The following is an 18981-nucleotide window of genomic DNA, read 5'->3' on the forward strand; positions in this document are numbered from 1 at the left end:
GGGTGCGTGGTGCAGTGGTTGGCTCACTGCTGGGGCAGGGGCACAGGGCAAACATTGGCAGGCGCCAGGAGGCGCTGGGGTGGTGGGGCGGGGCGGGGGTGGCACCAGGGCAGGCAGGGCTCTCAGCGGGCACAGGGCAGAATACTGAGATGGGCGATCCTCACTAACTCACATACACAGCACACGCTCACACGGGCACACTCGCAGCCAGTCACAGCCACACATGCACACACACTCAACCACGCACTCACTCACACACTCACACAGGAACACACAACCACACAGGAACACATGCAATCACGCACAACTACATGTGAACACAACCACACGTGGCCACACACAACCACAATATGCAGCACACACATGAACACATGTAATCCCACACAGCCACACATGAACCCATCCATGAACACACACAATCACATAGTTGCACATGAGCGTGCTCCCCGTGTCACACAGTCACAACCACACACAGGCAGACAGCACACACACGCCTCAGTCCCAATCACATGAGAACACACACGCACACATGGCGCACTCCCGATGACACACGGCCAGCCGCACAGACACAGCACACGCACGCACAAGCACACACATGCAGACAGCACACGCACACATGGCGCACTCCCGATGACACACGGCCAGCCGCACACGCACAGGCACACAGTGCCTCGCACAGCCTCAGTCTCTCACAGTCACACAGACACAGCCCGGCCCCGCCGGCCGCGCCCGGCCCCGCGATCAGCACCCGGGACAGCGCCGCCGCCCACGTGCGGGGGCGGGGTCCGTGCGGGCGGGGCCTCCGCGTCGCGGCAGGGTCCTGTCCGGCCGCCGAGCAGGTAGGAGCCGCTGGGACCTCCCTGAGCCCCGTCCTCGTTGCCACCCTCGAGGCACGGGGTGGCCGACGGAGGACGTGGGGGCTGACCGGAAGCCCGGGCAGGTGTGCAGACGCGGGGGTCCAGAGGGGGCCGCGGGCGGGGGAGGCGCGTGGAGGCCGGCCGGATGGGGAGGGGGCGCCCGTTTGTGGAGAGGCCGGAGGCGGGCGCGGGGACAGGCATGGAGACAGAGCTGGGGGAGCGCGCGAGGGTCCCGCACGCTGCCAAGGCGGTGGGCAGCCCCTCCTCCCCAGCCGGAGCGCGGGAGGGAGGGAGCTCCGGTCCCTCAGCGAAGGCAGAGTCCGCGGCGGGGTTCGGGCCTCGGGCCGCCCCTTCCCCATTCTCGCTGGGCGGGGGTCCCAGGCGCCCTCCCGGCTGCAGCGAGCCCGCCCCACCCGTCTGCAGGTCCGTGCGTCAGCCCGCCCCGTCGTCCTGGCAACAGGGCGTTGCCCGGCAACCAGCCCTGCTCCCGCCCCGCCCGGGCGCAGCCGGCGGTTGCTCTGGCAACGCTGGTCTGGACCCCCCCCCCTTCCCTGTTCGCCTTCGCCCACCTCCAGTGTGGGTCCTGGGGAGGGGCAAGGAAGGAGCGGAAGTCAGAGAGACGCCTGGGGGTGCCCGGGGGGGCGGGTAGGGTGGGGGTGCTCCTGTGGGATGGAGCTAGAGCGTGAATCCCCTTCACGAAGGGCCCGCCCCACGCCGCGAGGAGGCCAAGACTACAACTCCCAGCATGCCCTGCGGCGGCTGGCCGTCTTCTGTGCGGCCGCTCGCCCAGCGGCCTGCTGGGAATTGTAGTTCTTTGTTGCTCGGAGCACTCAAAGGATGCCTGCGGTGGGCGTGGGAGGGCTGGGGCGCTTGGGTGCCTCTGCAGCCAGGGCCGTAGGACCCCGCAGCCATGTTCCCGGAGCCCCCAACGCGGGGGCCTCCAGCGCCCGACGCGCCCCCGGATTCCAGCCGCCTGAGCCACGGCCCAGGTGAGCAACAGCTGGGGGCCAGGGCGGGACTCGGAGGCTGTGCTGAGGCCGGCGGGCGGGAAAACCAGGCTGGGATTTAGGGTCGGTATCCTGGACTGGAGTCTGGGTGAAGTGGCACGGAGCGGGTGGGGGGTGGGGCTGGGCTGGTGGATGGGAAACGGGACCAGGGGCGGGGGCGGGGGGCGTCTAAAAGCACCAGAGATGAGCAAAATCAGGAGAGTGAGATCAACAGGCGAGCAAATCCGGGGTTGTGAGCCTGGGTTCGTGCGCCCAAGCGCTTGGGCGCCCAGGGACGCGGTGACGTGGGAGCGGCTGGACGGGTGGCCGGCCAGGCTGCCTGTCGGCACCTCCACGCTGCGCGCTCTCGCCCCTCTGCAGTGCCGCCCTGGGCCCTGGCCGCCGTCGTGCTGGTCTCGGGCCTCCTCCTCTCCGGCTGCTGTTTCTGCCTCTACCGGAAGCGCTGTCGGAGGCGGATGGGCAAGAAGAGCCAGGCCCACGCCCAGGTCCACTTCCAGGAAGTGAGGGAGCTGGGCCGCAGTTACATAGACAAGGTGTGGCCCCGGGCCCCGCCCTCTCCGTCTCCCCAGTAGCCCCAGCCCCGTCCAGGCCCCCCTCTCCTGTGTCTGGCCCCCACTCGACTCTGGGGACCTAGAGCTGCGTTGGGCCCAGCCGCTGGTCACAGGGGCTGTCCAGCGTGGTGGGGGAGCCCGGCACGGACACAGCCACCGTTCAGGGAGATGGATGTGTGTCGGACCGGGCCCCCGGCGTGGGTGGCTTCGGTGCAGAGACCCACGGGGAGCCCCGAGGCCCAGCTGGCTGAGGGAGGGGCCTCCTGGAGGCGCGGCACCCAGGTTCCCAGGAGGTTTGGGAAGGGCTGGGGCCAAGCACGGATGGAGCTCAGCGCTAGGGCAGCGAGAGCTCTGGGAGAGGGGCGGGTCCGCGAACCCTGTGAAATGGGTGGGGAGGGCAGGTTGGGAGCGGGGGTAGCAGCCTGCGAGGACCAGAAGACAGGGCTGGGAGGAGGCCCTGGAACGAAGGATCTGGAACTCCCGAGCTGGGGAGTCCGGGCTTCCAACCCAGAGAGGCCATTTCCGGGCCGTGGGACCCCGCGTCCCGGCTGGAACTTTTTCCTCTCTGCTGTTGGAATTATTACTGCTGAGGGCTGTCCTTAGAGTCCAGGGGTCCAGCCCTTAAACCAGTGACGGGCAAAGCCCAGGAGGTCAGAATCAGCTCGGGTGCCTCCAGCTGTCGCGCTCGCCCCAGGCCCCTGCAGCGACCCCGGGAATTCCGGTGCTCGGTGAATTTTGATGACCACTGGCCTGGGTTAAGGAGCTTGCTGCCCCATCACTGGTTTTGCTGTGGCAAGACCACCAGCCAGTGTGGCACTTGGGAGACACCCCCCGGCCCCCCAGTACATCCATGATGGTGGGAAATAAAATCTTCATCCTTCCTGGCCCTGGTATAGACACCATGTGAATCCGCCTGTCCATTCCCCGCCCATGGCAGACATCACTAATCAAACACTGACAAACCTACCGCCTCTGGGTCCTGCCAAACCCTGCCAAGGGCTCAGGTGTGGCCTCCCTGGGTCCGGAGGGTACCACTCACCACCTGCCCTTGCCCCCGGCTCCCTAAGGTGCAGCCGGAGGTGGAGGAGCTGGAGCCAGCGCCGCCCTGTCCCGGGCAGCAGGCGGCAGAGAAACGTAATCTGGGCCGGCTGCAGTACTCGCTGGACTACGACTTCCAGAGCGGCCAGGTGCGGGTGGGGGAGGGGTGCTGAGGGGCCCGGGGCCCCGGGCCCTGGGGTGCTGGGGTGTGTCTCGGGGGCCCCGGGCCCGGGGTTGCTGGGGTGTGTCTCGGGGTCCCCCAGGCCCGGGGGTGCTGGGGTGTGTCTCGGGGTCCCCGGGCCCTGGGGTGCTGGGGTGTGTCTCGGGGTCCCCGGGCCCGGGGGTGCTGGGGTGTGTCTCGGGGTCCCCCAGGCAGGGGTGCTTGAGGGGCCTCGGGGTCCCCCAGGCCAGGGGGTGCTTGAGGGGCCTCGGGGTCCCGGGCCCTCCTCGGGACTGGTTCTGGAGGGAGGCTGAGGCGAGTGCCCCTGCAGCTGCTCGTGGGCATCCTGCAAGCGGAAGGCCTGGCAGCCCTGGACCTGGGCGGCTCCTCCGACCCCTACGTGCGGGTCTACCTGCTGCCAGACAAGCGCCGGCGGCACGAGACCAAGGTGCACCGGCAGGCGCTGAGCCCACACTTCGGGGAGACCTTTGCCTTCAAGGTGAGCCCCTGCCCTCAGCGCCCCGACCGCTTTCCAGGGAGGCAGTCCTGGCCCTGGCCCTGGGCAGCTGCTCGGCTGGCCCCTTGGGGCACTGTGGTCCCCTGGGCCCCCCAGCTGTCCCTTGGCCCCCCCAGCTGTCCCCTGGGCCCCGCCCCAGCTGTCCCCTGGACCCGCCAGCTGTCCCCTGGGCCCCGCCCCAGCTGCCCCCTGGGCCCCCCAGCTGTCCCCTGGGCCCCCTAGCTGTCCCCTGGACCCGCCAGCTGTCCCCTGGGACCCGCCCCAGCTGCCCCCTGGGACCCGCCAGCTGTCCCCTGGGCCCTGCACCGCCCCAGCGACGCTGTCCACCACCCCTCCCCCCCGTGCTGCACCCCTCCTGCTCTCTCCCCCACTGGCCGCTCCACCTCGTGTCCCTCCGTGCCCGCCGCGCCCAGGTGCCCTACGTGGAGCTGGGGGGCAGGGTGCTGGTCATGGCCGTGTACGACTTCGACCGGTTTTCCCGCAATGACGCCATCGGAGAGGTGCGGGTCCCCATGAGCTCCGTGGACTTGGGGCGGCCGGTGCAGGCCTGGCAGGAGCTGCAGGCGGCTCCCCGGGAAGAGGTGAGCGTGCGCGGGCAATCAGAGGGCAGGCCCTCGCGCCTGCGTCCCGATGGGGGGCGGGGCGCATTGACGTCGCCCCGCTGGGCGGCACCTGCGGGCGCTCAGCCCCGGGCCGTGCGTTCCACGGAGTGGCGATGTGGCACAGCCGGGGCTCTGGCGAGGGTGCCTTGCCTCGTAGCCGGAGAGACTCGGGGACATCTGCTTCTCGCTCCGCTACGTCCCCACGGCCGGGAAGCTCACCGTCGTCGTCTTGGAGGCCAAGAACCTGAAGAAGATGGACGTGGCAGGGCTGTCAGGTGCGCGGGGTCGCGGGCTCGGGGCGCCGGGCCGGCTCCGGTCCGGTCCCGGCACGCATTCTCCCGCCCCCAGATCCGTACGTCAAGGTCCACCTGCTGTTGGGCGGTAGGAAGGTGCGGAAGAAGAAGACGACCATCAAGAAGAACACGCTGAGTCCCTACTACAACGAGGCCTTCAGCTTCGAGGTGCCCTGTGACCAGGTGCAGGTGCGCCCAGGCCCCGCCCCGCCCCGCAAGTCCCGCCCCCTGCTCGCCCAAGGTGCTCAAGCGCTGCCTCTCCCCTAGGCCGAGCAGCACGACCCGCGCCCCAGCCGGGCCGGGCCGGGACGCCCCGCCCCTCGGCCCCGCCCCCAGGCCATGATGCCCCGCCCCCCAGCCCGGCCAGGCCAAGACGCCCCGCCCCCAGACCGCGACACCCCGCCACTCAGCCTGGCCAGGCCAGGAGCCCCGCCCCTCAGTCCCGGCGCCGCGCCCCTCGGCCCCACCCCTCGGGCCAGGCTCGGGGCCCACACCCCCCTGCCAGACCTGGCCGGGAGCCCCGCCCCTCAGCCCCGCCCCCAGGCCATGATGCCCCGCCCCCAGCCCGGCCAGGCCAAGACGCCCCGCCCCCAGACCACGACACCCCGCCACTCAGCCTGGCCAGGCCAGGAGCCACGCCCCTCAGTCCCGGCGCCGCGCCCCTCGGCCCCACCCCTCGGGCCAGGCTCGGGGCCCACGCCGGCCTCGGCGCAGCCCGCGCTGCGGGGGAGAGGGCGCCCGCCCCTCAGCCTCCTCTCCGCCTCCCTCGCCCCGCAGAACGCGCAGGTGGAGCTGACCGTGCTGGACTACGACAAGCTGGGCAGGAACGAGGCCATCGGGCGGGTGGCGGTGGGCGCGGCCGCGGGCGGCGCGGGCCTGCGGCACTGGGCGGACATGCTGGCCAACCCGCGGCGGCCCGTGGCCCAGTGGCACTCCCTGCGGCCCCCCGACCGCGCGCGGCAGCCGCCTGCGCCCTGAGCCTCTGCACCCTTCGCCGGCGCCCCTCGCCTCCCCCCACCCCTCCGGCCAGGGTACTCGGCCCGGGGAGGCGCAGGCAGTGTGCGCCGCTGACCCCCACCCCTGAGGACAAATAAAGGCTCCGCAGTTCTGGTGGCCCCGGGCGTGCTCCTTGGCGGGGGGCAGGGACGGGGAGGGGCTCGCCACCCCCCCACACCGCTCCCCCACTTCTTCACTGGCCACTCAGACCTGAGCCTGGCTGGTCCCGTGGAGAGAACGCCCGAACGCGTGTGCCACGAGGGGCCATGGGGGCGGCCTTGCTGGTGCAGGAGCCCTGTCCCCCGCCCATGACACCCGCAGGCTATGGTCACCCTCCTCCTCCCCCAGGCGCCCTCTGCGCCCCCTTCCATCCCACCCCACCCCCCACCCCTGGGCTGCTGAGCAGGTCTACCTGGAGACTGGGCCCCACCTGACCGGCTCCGCCCACGGGGAGCACCGAGGGCCACCTCCAGGCCCACAGTCCAGCAGTCCCCCCCCCACCTCCCTCCCTCCTGGGCCCCTCTGCGCCCGCTTCCATCCCCCGCTGGGGGCTGTGCCCCACCTGGCTGGCTCCGCCCACGGAGAGCACCGAGGGCCACCTCCAGGTCCCAGGAGACCAGCAGTCCCCCCCCCCCCACCTCCTCCTGCTCTCACCAAATGCCCCTCCTGGTCTGTTTGTAGGGAGACGTCTGGGGCCGGGCAGGATCTGGGGTGCAGAAAGATCCGGGAGTTGGGGACTTAGAGCAGCCGGTCAGTGAACAAGGAGACCAAGGTGCCCTCTTGTGCTAAGGACAGGAGCAGAGTGCCTGGTAGCCAGTGGGAAAGGGACATGAGGTCAGCTGCGCAGTTAGGGTGTGGGGACCGGTCTCTGTGAAGCCAGCACTGTTACCACGCTGCTGCTCCTACTGCCGACAAGCCTCGGCAGCCCATAAACGTGGTGGTTACTACCGGCTGGGGAACGCGGCCGCCCAGGGCCCCGCAGTCTGTCTCGGAGGCCAGGGGCCCACCTGTTGTGGCTCACACGGTGACACCGGAGCAGATCGGTAAAGCCATGGCCATGGGGCCGGCGTGGGCGCAGTGGGTCAGGACACCACCTGCCACGCCGGTTCCATTCCCGCTGCACTCCTGCCTGACCTGAGGCCTGGGGCTGGGGCCCTGCACCTGCCTGGGAGACCCGGCTGAAGCTCCTGGTGCCTGGCTTTGGCCTGGCCCTGTGCCAGCCGTTGTGGCCGTTTTGGCCAAGTGAATGAGCACATGGAAGGCCGACCTCCCCCCCCCCCATCTCTGGCTTTCAAATAAATACAATAAATCACACACACACACACACACACACACCTCAGCCACTACAAATGGTGCAGGCTGGGTGGCACTGGGGCTGAGAGAATGGGGGCGGTGGGGGGGAGGTGTGGGCGGTGTTTGAGATGCAGTTAGGGGAGGGGGCGCTGGGAACATTACACAGCCATGAAAAGGGATGGACTGTTGAGTCAGGCTGCAGCAGGGGGAACTTGGGAAACATCAGCCTGGGCGAGATGCCAGCTGACAGACCCCCCCGTGGAGTGAGTCCAGGACTGACCCGTCCACACCTGGTGGAGGTGACTGGGTCCGTGGGTGGGGCTGGGAGGGTGTGCAGGAGATCCAGGGTCTCCTTTTGGGGTGAGAGAAGGTTCTGGAACGAGACAGCTGGGCTGGGTGCACAGCTCTGTGACTGTACCACCTGTCAGTCACTCGTGGTGGGGGCGGGGCCTGGGTGTTCTTGCAGGGCGGGGACGCCAGGTCACAGGCAGGGAGGCTGGGTCACAGGTGTTGCCCATATTTCACTGTCTGGATTTATTAAGAAGCAGCTTCCCGGGGCCCCTGGAGGACTGAATGTGGTTGTTACCTGTGGTGGAATGAGAAGGCCATGCCAAGATGGCCACTGGCAACAGAAACTGCCTGGCAACAGGCTGTGATTGGTTAGGGCATAGACCGCCCCTTGACCGGATTGGCTGCCTTGGCTATATAAGCTGCTGTACCAACTGAAATAAATGAGTCTGCAGGCTGCTTGTCTCTGGTCCACTTTCACCCGACTCCCGGGGTCTGTGTGGTGACTCCACACCTCTCGCCCCCACCACGCTCCTCCTCTCAGGAACGATCCTACCGCAACACTGGAGGACTGAATGGTTGGTACCCATTTAACCCAAAATGTGAGGGCCGTTTGTTTTAGTCATTGCTAGTGGGCGCTTTTTTTTTTCCCTTTGCGCATTTTGCCAAGAAAAATTCCCCAGCGGGTTAAGCGCTTTGGCTTGCGGCTGGGGGGGGTGGAACCCCGCTCACACATGCAGGGCCCCCCAGCCCTGGCTGCAATGCCAGCGGCAACTTCTTGCTGAGTGCCCGGCCTCGTTCTCTGCGTGTAGCCAGGGCAGGCGGCTGTGGCCATGCCGCGGGCTGGGCACGCGTGGAGCAGAGCTCGGAGGTTGGGGAGCGGGCAGGGGACAGCGTGAGGCCCCCCGAGCCGACCAGGAGCCGCTGGCCGCGGGCCTGAGCGTTCCTCTCACGCCCCAGGGCTGGTGTCCAGCTGTCTCCAAGCCGCTGCATGCCTGGGGCGGAGCTGCCGCCTCCTGCTCCGTCACACGTGGTCCCCAGCCCTGGACCACAGCCCCAGACTCAGTAACCAGGATACTCTGATTTTTTTTTTTTTTTGACAGGCAGAGTTAGACAGTGAGAGAGAGACAGAGAGAAAGGTCTTCCTTCCGTTGGTTCACCCCCAAATGGCCACCAGGGCCGGCGCTGCACCGATCCGAAGCCAGGAGCTAGGTGCTTCTTCCTGGTCTCCCATGTGGGTGCAGGGCCCAAGCACTTGGGCCATCCTCCACTGCCTTCCCGGGCCATAGCAGAGAGCTGGACTGGAAGTTGGGCAACTGGGAGAGATTCTGGTGCCCCAAATGGGGCTAGAACCCGGAGTACCGGCGCAACAAGTGGAGGATGTGGTATTTTTTAAAATGAAAATCAGGGGTCGGTGCTGGGGCGCCAGCATCCCGCCTGAGCACCGGCTCCACTTGCGATCCAGCTCTCAGCTTAACGCGCCTGGGAAGGCAGCGGAGGACAGCCAGGTGCTGGCCCTGCACCCGTGCAGGTGGCCAGAGAGAAGCTCCTGGCTCCTGGCTTCGGTCTGGCCCAGCCCAGGCCATTGCAGCCATCTGGGGAGTGAACCAGCGGATGGAAGACCTCTCTCTCCCTGCCTCTCCTCTCTCTGTGTAACTCTGACTTTCAAATAAATAAATAAAAAAACAAAATGAATGGATAAATATTATTAAAAAATGCACTGGCCTTCAAAGAAGAAAGCGAAAAGGAGATAGCGTTTCCTCCCTTCAGGTGCACTGGCCCGAGAAATGCAGGAGCCGGCGAGCGCTGCTTCGAGCCCGGTTCGCCTTCCCGGGCCTGTGTTCAGGGAGCTTAACTCCAACGGCGCCTGCGCGCGGCGGGAACCGACCGACAGGTGCCGGGTCTGCAGCCTAGGGCACCGCGCAGCCTGGGCGCCCCGCCGTTGTCATGACAACCGCGTCCAACGTTTTCCCGCCCCCCAGCGCATCCATTGGCCCAAAGTTCCTAGAGGGGCGGGCCCCCTCACGCTCATTGGTCAGTTGATCGCAGCAAGGCAATCTCTCGTGCTGTCATTGGTCGATTGTTCGAAAAGCCCCGGGACGCCCGGGGCGGCGGTTGCGGAGGGCGCTGGGCGGCCGCGCAGCACCTAGCAGGGAGGTACGGGCGTCTCGGGATATTTGGAAGGAAAGGTGCGGGAGGGGTCACGTGGGGGCGCAGGGGCGAGATGTGAGCGTGGGTGTCTGCCTCGCAGGACGATGACCACAGTGGCGGGCTCCGGCGTGGGCTTTGGCTCGGTGTCCTGGTGGGGCCTGTCCCCGGCGCTGGACCTGCAGGCCGAGCGTGAGTCCCCCGCCCCAGGTTCCCTTCACCTGTCCTGTAGGACTTGTACTCTCCGCGTCGACGCCAGGGGGCGCGCTCACGTTGCCCGAGGCGCCTCCGTCGGCGGGAGCTGAGGACTACGAGTCCCAGCATGCTTAGAGACATAACTCCCTTTGAAAGCTGGGCCCTGGGCGCGAAGCCTTCTGGGATTTGTAGTCAATGTTCTAGGGGGCTTTGCAGGGGACACTCCGAGGGCCACCAGCCCCAACCCGCTGTCGTTCTTCCAGCTCCTCGTGTGGACCCCAGCTTGCAGGCGGACACTGAGCCCAGCAGCCCTGACCTAGATGTGCTGCTGCTGGGCTCTGTGGACGGGCGGCACCTGCTTCGGACTTTGGCGCGGGCCGCCCTCTGGCCTCCCAGGAGACTGAATGTGAGCCGGGGCTCTGGGTTGGTGGTAGAGGAGGGCTAGGAAGATGAGAGGCCAGCTTCCAGAGTCCTCGAGGGAAGGAGAGGGGATTGGGATCAAAAAAAAAAAAAAAAAAAAAAAAAAGGAATTCTGGGTCCAAGGAGGCAAAGGCTGGGTCCGGCGCCCTGGTGAAACCTGGGGCTGGGGTGGGACTTGGAGTCCCGGGAGTCCAAGGACGAGATCTGACTTGAGGTGAGGAGGCGGGTTCTGGGGTGCAGAGGCGAGTGCGTGGAGGAAGGGGCCCTGGGGTCCCTCCCCCGGGAAGAGTGGCGTCCCGCGCCCACCTCCGTGCCCCCTGCAGTTCTATGTGCTGGAGAACAACCTGGAGGCAGTGGCCCGGCACATGCTGCTCTTCAGCCTGGCCCTGGAGGAACCCGAGAAGATGGGGCTGCAAGGTCAGTCGCCAGGCCCCAGAGCACCCCCCCCCCAAGAATCCTGGCCTGTCAGTGGCTAAAAATAGCCCTCGGCCATGGTCGTCTGTCTCATCGTTAGCAAATACACAGCCTGGCTTTTCCCACTTGTAAAATGGGAGCTCGAAATAGCTACCCCGCCCCCCACCCCAGCCACAGAGAAATGCGGGAAGCTGTGGCCCCAAAGTCCTCCGCGGGGTCAGCAGGGTCCCCGCGGGGAGGGGGTGCCCAGCGTGGGCGGGCAGTGGTCCTTTCCTGCTGGCGACCCCCGCTCAGCGCCCGGAGCAGCCCTGACTCAGGCTGTGTTCAGATGCCCGCTTGGCTTTGCCGCGTGGTCCCAGACCAGAGTCCACTCTCCCCGGGAGCCATTGCCACGCTGAGGGGCGGGGGTCGCAGAGCCTCCCCACGGGAGTCAGTGTAGACAGAGAGGTCTTCCCTCCACTGGTTCACTCTCCAAATGGCCGAAATGGCCAGAGCTGTGCCAATCTGAAGCCAGGAGCTTCTTCCAGGTCTCCCACGTGGGCCCAAGGACTTGGGCCATCTTCCACTGCTTTCCCAGGCCACAGCAGAGAGCTGGATGGGAAGTGGAGCAGCCGGGACTCGAACCGGAGTCCATGCAGGATGCCGGCACTGCAGGCAGCGGCTTTACCCACTGTGCCACAGCGCTGGCCCCCACCTTTTTATTTTTGAAGGCAGGGGAATCTAGACAGGAGATTGTGGTGATGTGGGGGTGGGTTGGGGAGGTGGAGTCAGGAGCCCTGGGCTGTCACCCGCTCACCCCAGGATGGGCGAGGCACGGGATGGCTCCTTAAGCTCCTGGCCAAGAATAACGTCCCCATTCCTCCCCACCACCCAGAGAAGAGCGAGACCTTCCTGGAGGTGTGGGGGAACACACTGCTGCGCCCCTCGGTGGCCGCCTTTGTGCGCACCCAGGCCCAGCGCCTGGCGCACCTGGTGCCGGAGCCCCACCTCCTGGCGGAGCAGCTGCCGTGGCTCTCCCTGGGCGCCCTCAAGGTGCGGGGCCGGCCTCCGCCCATCTCCCCGCCTGGAGCCCGCGGGGATTCGGGAGTCTGAACCCTGGCTTCCCAAGCCCCTGGCCTGGGGGAGGGGTGGCTCCCGCGGGGACCCTCCCCGAGCCCCCTCTCGACCCTGGCCGCGCAGTTCCGCGAGCGAGACATGCTGGAGGCCGTGTTCCGCTTCTGGGCGGGCCGAGAGAAGGGGCCCCAGGCCTTCCCCGTGAGGCGGCTCTGGGACTCGCGGCTGCGCCACTACCTGGGCTCCCGCTACGACGCGCGGCACGGGGTCAGTGACTGGGACCTGCGCATGAAGCTGCACGACCGCGGGGTAAGGGGTCGGGGCGGCGACCCCGGGGTAGAGGGCGGAGGCTGCGAGGCGGGGGGGGGGGGGGGGGGGGCTACTCCAGCATCTCCCAGACCTCCCTCCTCGCCTTCCCCGACGCCAGGCCCAGGTCATCCACACGCAGGAGTTCCGACGCTGGCGGGACACCGGGGTGGCCTTTGAGCTCCGAGACTCCAGCGCCTACAGAGTGCCCAACCGAACCCTGGCGTCCGGCCAACTCCTGCTCCACGTGAGCGCCCACTGCCTGCCCCGACCCGGGAATCAGGGCGCCCAACACCGCGTCACCTGGCTCTCCCCTCCCTGCCTTTGCAGCGCGGGGAGCGCGTGGTGGCGCGCGGGTACTGGGGGGACATCGCCACGGGGCCCTTCGTGGGCTTTGGCATCGAAGCCGACGACAAGGAGCTCCTGCGGACCAGCAATGGACAGCCGGTCAAGGTATGCGGCGGGAGCCCCAAACCCCGGCCCCGGAATCCGGCTGCGGTAAGTCCGGGTGCCCTAAGCGCCGCGCTGTCCCGCACACAGACCGCGGGCGAGATCACGCAGCACAACGTGACGGAGCTGTTACGGGAGATGGCCGCCTGGGGGCGCCCGAGAGCCGCCGAGGGCCAGGAGCGAAGCCCCCTGCGGCCGCCCGCAGGTGAGCCGGGGGCGCCAGCGGCCGGTGTCCGGGCTCGGTCAGCAGTGCCCGCACCCGGGACCCCTCCTCCTCGATGGCTGCTCCTTTCCTAAATGATTCCCGCGGTCCTGCCTGCAGGGGCCTGGGAGGGCGGCGCCGGGCCCTGGCTCCTGCTGGGCACGCCCCCACCCCGGGGCTGACCCCCTGTCGTCACCTGTAGCCCCCCCACGCTTCTCCGTCCACTTCCTGCCCTTGGGCTCTGCCCAGGCCCTGCACCGCAAAGGCTGCTACAGAGGCCGCTTCCAGCTGCTCTACGTGGCCTGCGGGTAAGAGGGGCGCCGCCCCCAGCCCCGGGGCCCGGCCTTGTCCGCTCCGGGCCGCATCCAGTCCACCGCAGCCTCTCCCCGCCCCTCTGCAGGATGGTCCAGCAGCTCAGCCCCGAGCTGGGCGCCTGCGTGGCTCCCGGAGGCAGCCTGGTTGTGGAACTGGCCCGGTGAGCCGCCGGCAGAGGCAGCGGGCTGGGGGGGGGGGGTCTGGGCTGGGGACCCCTGACGCGTCCCTGTCGCCCCCAGGTACCTGGTGGACCTGCGGCAGCAGCAGCTGCAGGGGTTCTGCTCCCGCGTTGGCCAGCAGGCCCTGGCGGCGGGATTCACAGCCCAGTGCCAGGCCGGCCCCTCGGACACCTTCGCGCGCTTCTGCAAGCCCCGGGAGTCCGGGGCCCCGCCCTCGGAGCACCTGGCCACGCCCCCCGGAGCCCCGACCCCGCCTCCTGAGGCGGAGAGCCTGCCCACTGAGGACCTGGTCACTTCCCCTGAAGTCCAGGCTCCACCTCCCAAGGCAGAGAGCCCGCCCCTTGAGCACCTGGCCCTGCCCCCAGAATGCCCGGCCCCGCCTCCAGAGGCAGAGAGCCTGCCCCATGATGACCTGGCCCCGCCTCCGGAAGGCCAGGCCCCGCCCCATGGAGCCCTGGCTCTGCCTCCTAAGGCAGAGAGCCTGCCCATTGAGGACCTGGTCACGCCCCCTGAAGGCCAGGCTCCACCTCCTGAGGCAGATCGCCCATCCCCTGAGCACCTGGCCACGCCCCCAGAGACCTCCCCGCCGCGCTCCGAGGCCCCGGAAGCTCCGGCGCCGCCTGAGGCAGCCCCCCGCGGCAGTGTACCCCAACTCCGACTGGAGGGGTCTGCCCCGGAATTAGTCACCGCGTAGTCCAGCTCTTGGTTTTACCCTCAGCAGCCTCCCCGCAGGAATTTCGAGTTCCCTGTCTGGGATTCTCATGTGCGCCCCTGGCGTTCTGGAATGTTCTCTGGGATTGCAGGTTCCACCTCGGAGCCCCCAGCTGGCGCCGGCCACCTCCTCGCAGGGGTGGGGCGGGCTCGGGCGGGCCCGCTGGCACCCACATGATGAGAATAAAGAGTCCAGTACTTGGCACGCCGCGTCCTGTGTCCCTGTGTCCTGGGGTCGGGGTCTGGGATGGGGCTGGGTTAGGGGTCAGAGGGAGGAGGGGCTGGGGCCTGGGCTCTGTGAGTCCGAGGGAGGAGGGCTGGGGCCTGGGCTCTGTGAGTCCGAGGGAGGAGGGCTGGGGCCTGGGCTCTTTGTGAGTCTGAGGGAGGAGAGATGGGCCTGGGCTCTGTGAGTCTGAGGGAGGCGGGTTGGGGCCTGGGCTCTGTGAGTCTGAGGGAGGAGGGTCTGGGGCCTGGGCTCTGTGAGTCTGAGGGAGGAGAGATGGGCCTGGGCTCTGTGAGTCTGAGGGAGGCGGGTTGGGGCCTGGGCTCTGTGAGTCTGAGGGAGGAGGGTCTGGGGCCTGGGCTCTGTGAGTCTGAGGGAGGAGGATCTGGGGCCTGGGCTCTATGAGTCTGAGGGAGGAGGGCTGGGGCCTGGGCTCTGTGAGTCTGAGGGAGGAGGGATGGGCCTGGGCTCTGTGAGTCTGAGGGAGGAGGGCTGGGGCCTGGGCTCTTTGTGAGTCTGAGGGAGGAGGGATGGGACTGGGCTCTCTTGAGTCTGAGGGAGGAGGGCTGGGCCTGGGCTCTGTGAGTCTGAGGGAGGAGGGATGGGCCTGGGCTCTGTGAGTCTGAGGGAGGGGGGCTGGGGCCTGGGCTCTGTGAGTCTGAGGGAGGAGGGTCTGGGGCCTGGGCTCTGTGAGTCTGAGGGAGGAGGGCTGGGGCCTGGGCTCTGTGAGTCTGAGGGAGGAGGGTCTGGGGCCTGGGCTCTGTGAGTCTGAGGGAGGAGGATCTGGGGCCTGGGCTCTGTGAGTCTGAGGGAGGAGGGCTGGGGCCTGGGCTCTGTGAGTCTGAGGGAGGGGGTCTGGGGCCTGGGATCTGTGAGTCTGAGGGAGGAGGGCTGGGGCCTGGGCTCTTTGTGAGTCTGAGGGAGGAGGGCTGGGCCTGGGCTCTGTGAGTCTGAGGGAGGAGGGTTGGGGCCTGGGTGAGATGGAGGTCTGGGGGGCCGAGCAGAGGGGTCCAGTTTCTGTCCCTGGGTGGCGCTGGCCCTGCTGCACACGGCCCGCCTGCCCCTCGTGTGCGCTCACGCGCCCCGTTATCTGCCCCAGCGGAGGAGGGGCGGGGAGGTATATTTAGTCGGCCCTCGCCCTTCAGCTCAGTGTCCTTGGTGAGCCCTGTGCAGCCCGGAGGAGCCCCTACGGCCAGGGGGCTCCAAGGTCACCCGGACGCCCACTCCTGAGTCAGCATGGCAGACGAGTGCGTGAGGCTGGGCCACCGGACCCCCGAGGTCTCGAGGGCGTGGGGGGTGGGGGCGTGTGCCTGGGCTCTCCAGGGGGAACCCGGGACCTGGGACGGAGTCAGGGGTGGGACCCCGGGCTGGGAAGTGTGAGAGTGTGGGGATCCCTCCTGGGACGTGACCTCCGGGCCAGGGAGGCCTCTGGGGTCCCCCAGGAGCTGGAGCGGCACAGGCCCCACCCTGATCCCGCCTCTGTTCTTCCCCTGCAGGAGCCGGGATGCGGTGAGCGCCCCGGGTAGAGGCTGGGTGGGGACCCCGAGGCTGGGCGGGGACCCCTGAGACTGAGTGGGGACCCCCAGGCTCTAGGTGGGCGGGTGGGCAGGGGGCAGGGCCAGGGTCTTGGTGATGATGGGCCCCTCCACGCCAGGCAGGGGAAGCGCGCCCCGCGCCAGCCCCGGTGCGACGCCGCTCCTCCGCCAACTACCGCGCCTACGCCACGGAGCCGCACGCCAAGGTGGGCGGGCTGCGGGGCCTCGCGGGACCCAGGAGGGACCACGGAGGGAAGGGCAGAGCCAAGGCCTAGGATGAGGAAGATGTGGTCGTGGGTGGGGCCGAGGAGGTGGTGGGCGGGGCTTGGGAGAAGCCGGGCTCGGATTGGTGGGAGCGGCCTGTGGGCGGAGCCAGGGCCTAGGATAAGAGGGAACATGGTCGTGGGCGGGGCCGAGGAGCTGGTGGGCGGGGCTTGGGAGGAGCCGGGCTCGGATTGGTGGGAGCAGCCTGTAGGCGGAGCTCCGTTGCCCTTGACGTTGCTTAGGAGGTGGGTAGGCGGTGCCTAGCCAGAGTCTGAGCCCAGATTGGTGGGCGGGGACGAGGGGCGTGGCTTCCTCTGGACGCGGGCTTCAAGTTGGAGGCGGGCGCACATCTGGACGGGCCTGAAGGGATGGTGACGCCCCTCGGAGGGTCTCAGTCCTCCATCCAACCGTGTCACTCCGGCAGAAAAAGTCTAAGATCTCGGCCTCAAGGAAACTGCAGCTGAAGGTGAGGGTCGACCGGGGGTGGGGGGGGCAGGCTAACCAGGGGCGGGGCTTGCATAAATTAGGGCTGGGCTTGGGTAGGTGGGGCGGGGCCTTGGACGTGTCCTTGCGGAGAGGGCGGGGCCTAGGGTTAAAGGGGTACCCGCTCATCCTGAGACCCCGGGGTGGGCTGCCGCCCGCCCACCCCTGCAGACCCTGATGCTGCAGAGTGCCAAGAGCGCTGTCCTTATCCCGAGACCCCGCCCCGCCCACCCCTGCAGACCCTGATGCTGCAGATCGCCAAGCAGGAGCTGGAGCGGGAGGCGGAGGAGCGACGCGGAGAGAAGGGGCGCGCTCTGAGCACCCGGTGCCAGCCCTTGGAGCTGGCGGGGCTGGGCTTCGCCGAGCTGCAGGTACCCGCGCCCACCTTCCGTTCAGGACCGGGGGTCCAGTGTCGTAGCCTGTCCCCTCAGGGAAGCAGAATCTGGCCTGCAACCACGCACAGCCACAAAGCCCAGGGCCGGCTCCCCGCAGCCCAAGCCCGTCAGTCTCCGGCTCCCATACAACCTCTGCGTGCCTGTCCCTGGAGCCGCAGCTCCAGCGTCGCCCCCTTCAAGGCCAGTTCCGGCCCCTCCTCCCTCACACCAGGATTTCAAGGGTCCTCTGGCCTGCCCCCTACAACACACTCGGAATTCCTCCGCCAGGACTTGTGCAGACAGCTCCACGCCCGCGTGGACAAGGTGGACGAAGAGAGATACGACGTAGAGGCAAAGGTTACCAAGAACATCACCGAGGTGCGGGCGCCTGGGGCTGTGGTCTCAGCCCTCAGTCGCAGACCCCAGGGGACGGGGACAAGTCCATGAGCCTGGCAGGGTGGCAGCGGGATACGGGCAGGGAAGGCCGTTCCAGGCAGGATCGGCATATGCGAAGCTGGGGAGGGATGTGAGTGGGGGTGGGGCATAAGGAAGTGAGCCCAGGTGGAGCTGAGCAGGTGGTCTTGCAAACGAGGCTGGGTTGCAGGAGAGGGGTTCAGTTTCCCAGGGTTGGAAGCTTGGTCTGGGAGCTGGAGCTGGGGAGAGGCTGGGTGAGGCCGAGATGCTGGAAGGGGGCGCCGCAGGAGGGAGGGGTCCCCACTTCCAGTGTGGCCGCCCCCAGATTGCAGACCTGACCCAGAAGATCTTTGACCTGCGGGGCAAGTTTAAGCGACCCACCCTGCGGAGGGTGCGGATCTCTGCAGACGCCATGATGCAGGCGCTGCTGGGGACCCGGGCTAAGGAGACCTTGGACCTGCGGGCCCACCTGAAGCAGGTGAAGAAGGAGGACACGGAGAAGGTGAGCGCGGGCCAGGGCCAGGGAAGGGGTACCAAGGTGAGGGGCCGCCGCGGCAGCAGCCCCAGGGTCTGGCCCCTGGGCAGATGCTTCCTGGAGCTGAGGGGACAGGCAGCTGGTGAGGGGTCCTCAGCAGGAAGTATGGGAGGGAGGGCCACAGGAAGTGCAAGAGAAAGACAGGAAGTAGGAAGGAGGACAGGAAGTGCATTGGCAAGAGTAGGTAGGGAGGACAGGAAGTGCATGAGGGAGAGAGAAGGATGCTGGGAGGAGACAAAGGAAGGGGGACAGGAAGTGCATGACAGACAGGAAGTGATGAGGAGACAGGAAGTGATGGGGGAGACACACAGGAAGTGCATGAGGGGACACAGACAGGAAGTGCATGAGGGGGACAGGAAGTGCATGACAGAGACAGGAAGTACATGAGGAGGAGAGGGGACAGGAAGTGATGAGGGGACAGGAAGTGCATGAGGAGGGCACACAGGAAGTGCATGATACAGGAAGTGCATTGGGGACAGGAAGTGCATAAGGGACATAGGAAGTGATGAGGGGACAGGAAGTGCAGGAGGGGGACAGGCAGTGCATGAGGAAGATACACAGGAAGTGCATGAGGGGACAGACAGGAAGTGCATGAGGGGTCAGACAGGAAGTGCATGAGGGGACAGGCAGTGCATGACACAGGAAGTGCATGAGGGGAGGCAGGAAGTACATGAGGGGACAGACAGGAAGTGCATGAGGGGACAGACATGAAGTGCATGACACAGGAAGTGTGTGACTGGGACAAGAGGCAGTTAAGAGAACTCGGCCGACTGTAGGGGACAGGCAGCGTGGAGCGGTCCTGCCCGCAGCGGCTTAGGGAGAGGGGACCAGGAGGAGACCCTAACCTCTGACCGCACCCCCAGGAGAACCGGGAGGTGGGAGACTGGCGCAAGAACATCGACCTGCTGAGTGGCATGGAGGGTCGCAAGAAGAAGTTCGAGGGCTGAGCCCCTCCCGGCCCAGCCCGCCCTGCTGAATAAAGCTGCTCCGAACTGCAGTGGCTGCGTCCTGGTGTCCTGGACACTGGGGGGAACGGGGGCGGGGCCGCCCTGCACCTCTGACAGGGGCGCTCATGGCTGCACGTGGGGTGCACGCAGAGGCCAAGGACAAGGCCGACGGGGAGCACCCACGGAGACGCCCACGGGAGAGGGCCAAAGA

The 18981-nt window shown here is 67.6% G+C and overlaps 3 protein-coding genes across 9 annotated transcripts; all 3 read left to right on the plus strand.

The window, feature by feature from the left end:
- The first annotated feature begins 122 nt into the window (after window positions 1-122).
- SYT5 (synaptotagmin 5) lies at window positions 123-6138 on the plus strand. 2 transcript variants are annotated; one of them, XM_070063642.2, is made up of 9 exons: window positions 123-940; window positions 1717-1846; window positions 2225-2397; window positions 3483-3602; window positions 3945-4112; window positions 4544-4711; window positions 4890-5007; window positions 5081-5214; window positions 5803-6138. In XM_070063642.2, exons 2-9 carry the CDS (start codon window positions 1768-1770, stop codon window positions 6001-6003), a joined length of 1161 nt encoding a protein of 386 aa, XP_069919743.1. In that variant the 5' UTR covers window positions 123-940; window positions 1717-1767; the 3' UTR covers window positions 6004-6138. The 2 variants fall into 2 exon arrangements, with proteins under 2 accessions (XP_069919743.1, XP_069919744.1); XM_070063643.2 differs by having other exon boundaries at window positions 123-839.
- A 3532-nt stretch (window positions 6139-9670) lies between these two features.
- Window positions 9671-14200, plus strand: DNAAF3 (dynein axonemal assembly factor 3). 4 transcript variants are annotated; one of them, XM_070063646.2, is made up of 12 exons: window positions 9671-9759; window positions 9854-9942; window positions 10209-10351; window positions 10689-10782; window positions 11654-11811; window positions 11959-12141; window positions 12260-12385; window positions 12469-12591; window positions 12679-12793; window positions 12993-13098; window positions 13191-13265; window positions 13345-14200. In XM_070063646.2, the coding sequence occupies exons 2-12, from the start codon at window positions 9858-9860 to the stop codon at window positions 13976-13978; spliced, it is 1842 nt and encodes a 613-aa protein (XP_069919747.2). In that variant the 5' UTR covers window positions 9671-9759; window positions 9854-9857; the 3' UTR covers window positions 13979-14200. The 4 variants fall into 4 exon arrangements, with proteins under 4 accessions (XP_069919747.2, XP_089175780.1, XP_089175781.1 ...); XM_089319654.1 differs by lacking the exons at window positions 9671-9759; window positions 9854-9942 and having other exon boundaries at window positions 10058-10351; XM_089319655.1 differs by lacking the exons at window positions 9671-9759; window positions 9854-9942; window positions 12993-13098 and having other exon boundaries at window positions 10058-10351.
- A 1174-nt stretch (window positions 14201-15374) lies between these two features.
- TNNI3 (troponin I3, cardiac type) lies at window positions 15375-18820 on the plus strand. Of its 3 annotated transcripts, none has more exons than XM_089319660.1 (8): window positions 15375-15465; window positions 15661-15727; window positions 15873-15959; window positions 16442-16483; window positions 16740-16871; window positions 17163-17252; window positions 17614-17790; window positions 18687-18820. In XM_089319660.1, the coding sequence occupies exons 1-8, from the start codon at window positions 15455-15457 to the stop codon at window positions 18768-18770; spliced, it is 690 nt and encodes a 229-aa protein (XP_089175786.1). In that variant the 5' UTR covers window positions 15375-15454; the 3' UTR covers window positions 18771-18820. The 3 variants fall into 3 exon arrangements, with proteins under 3 accessions (XP_089175786.1, XP_089175787.1, XP_069919803.1); XM_089319661.1 differs by having other exon boundaries at window positions 15384-15465; window positions 15715-15727; XM_070063702.2 differs by lacking the exon at window positions 15661-15727 and having other exon boundaries at window positions 15393-15496.
- The last annotated feature ends 161 nt before the right edge of the window (window positions 18821-18981 follow it).

This window comes from Oryctolagus cuniculus, chromosome 18 (genome assembly GCF_051225735.1).
Source record: "Oryctolagus cuniculus isolate XC-2025 breed Fujian yellow rabbit chromosome 18, ASM5122573v1, whole genome shotgun sequence".
Taxonomy (NCBI): domain Eukaryota; kingdom Metazoa; phylum Chordata; class Mammalia; order Lagomorpha; family Leporidae; genus Oryctolagus; species Oryctolagus cuniculus.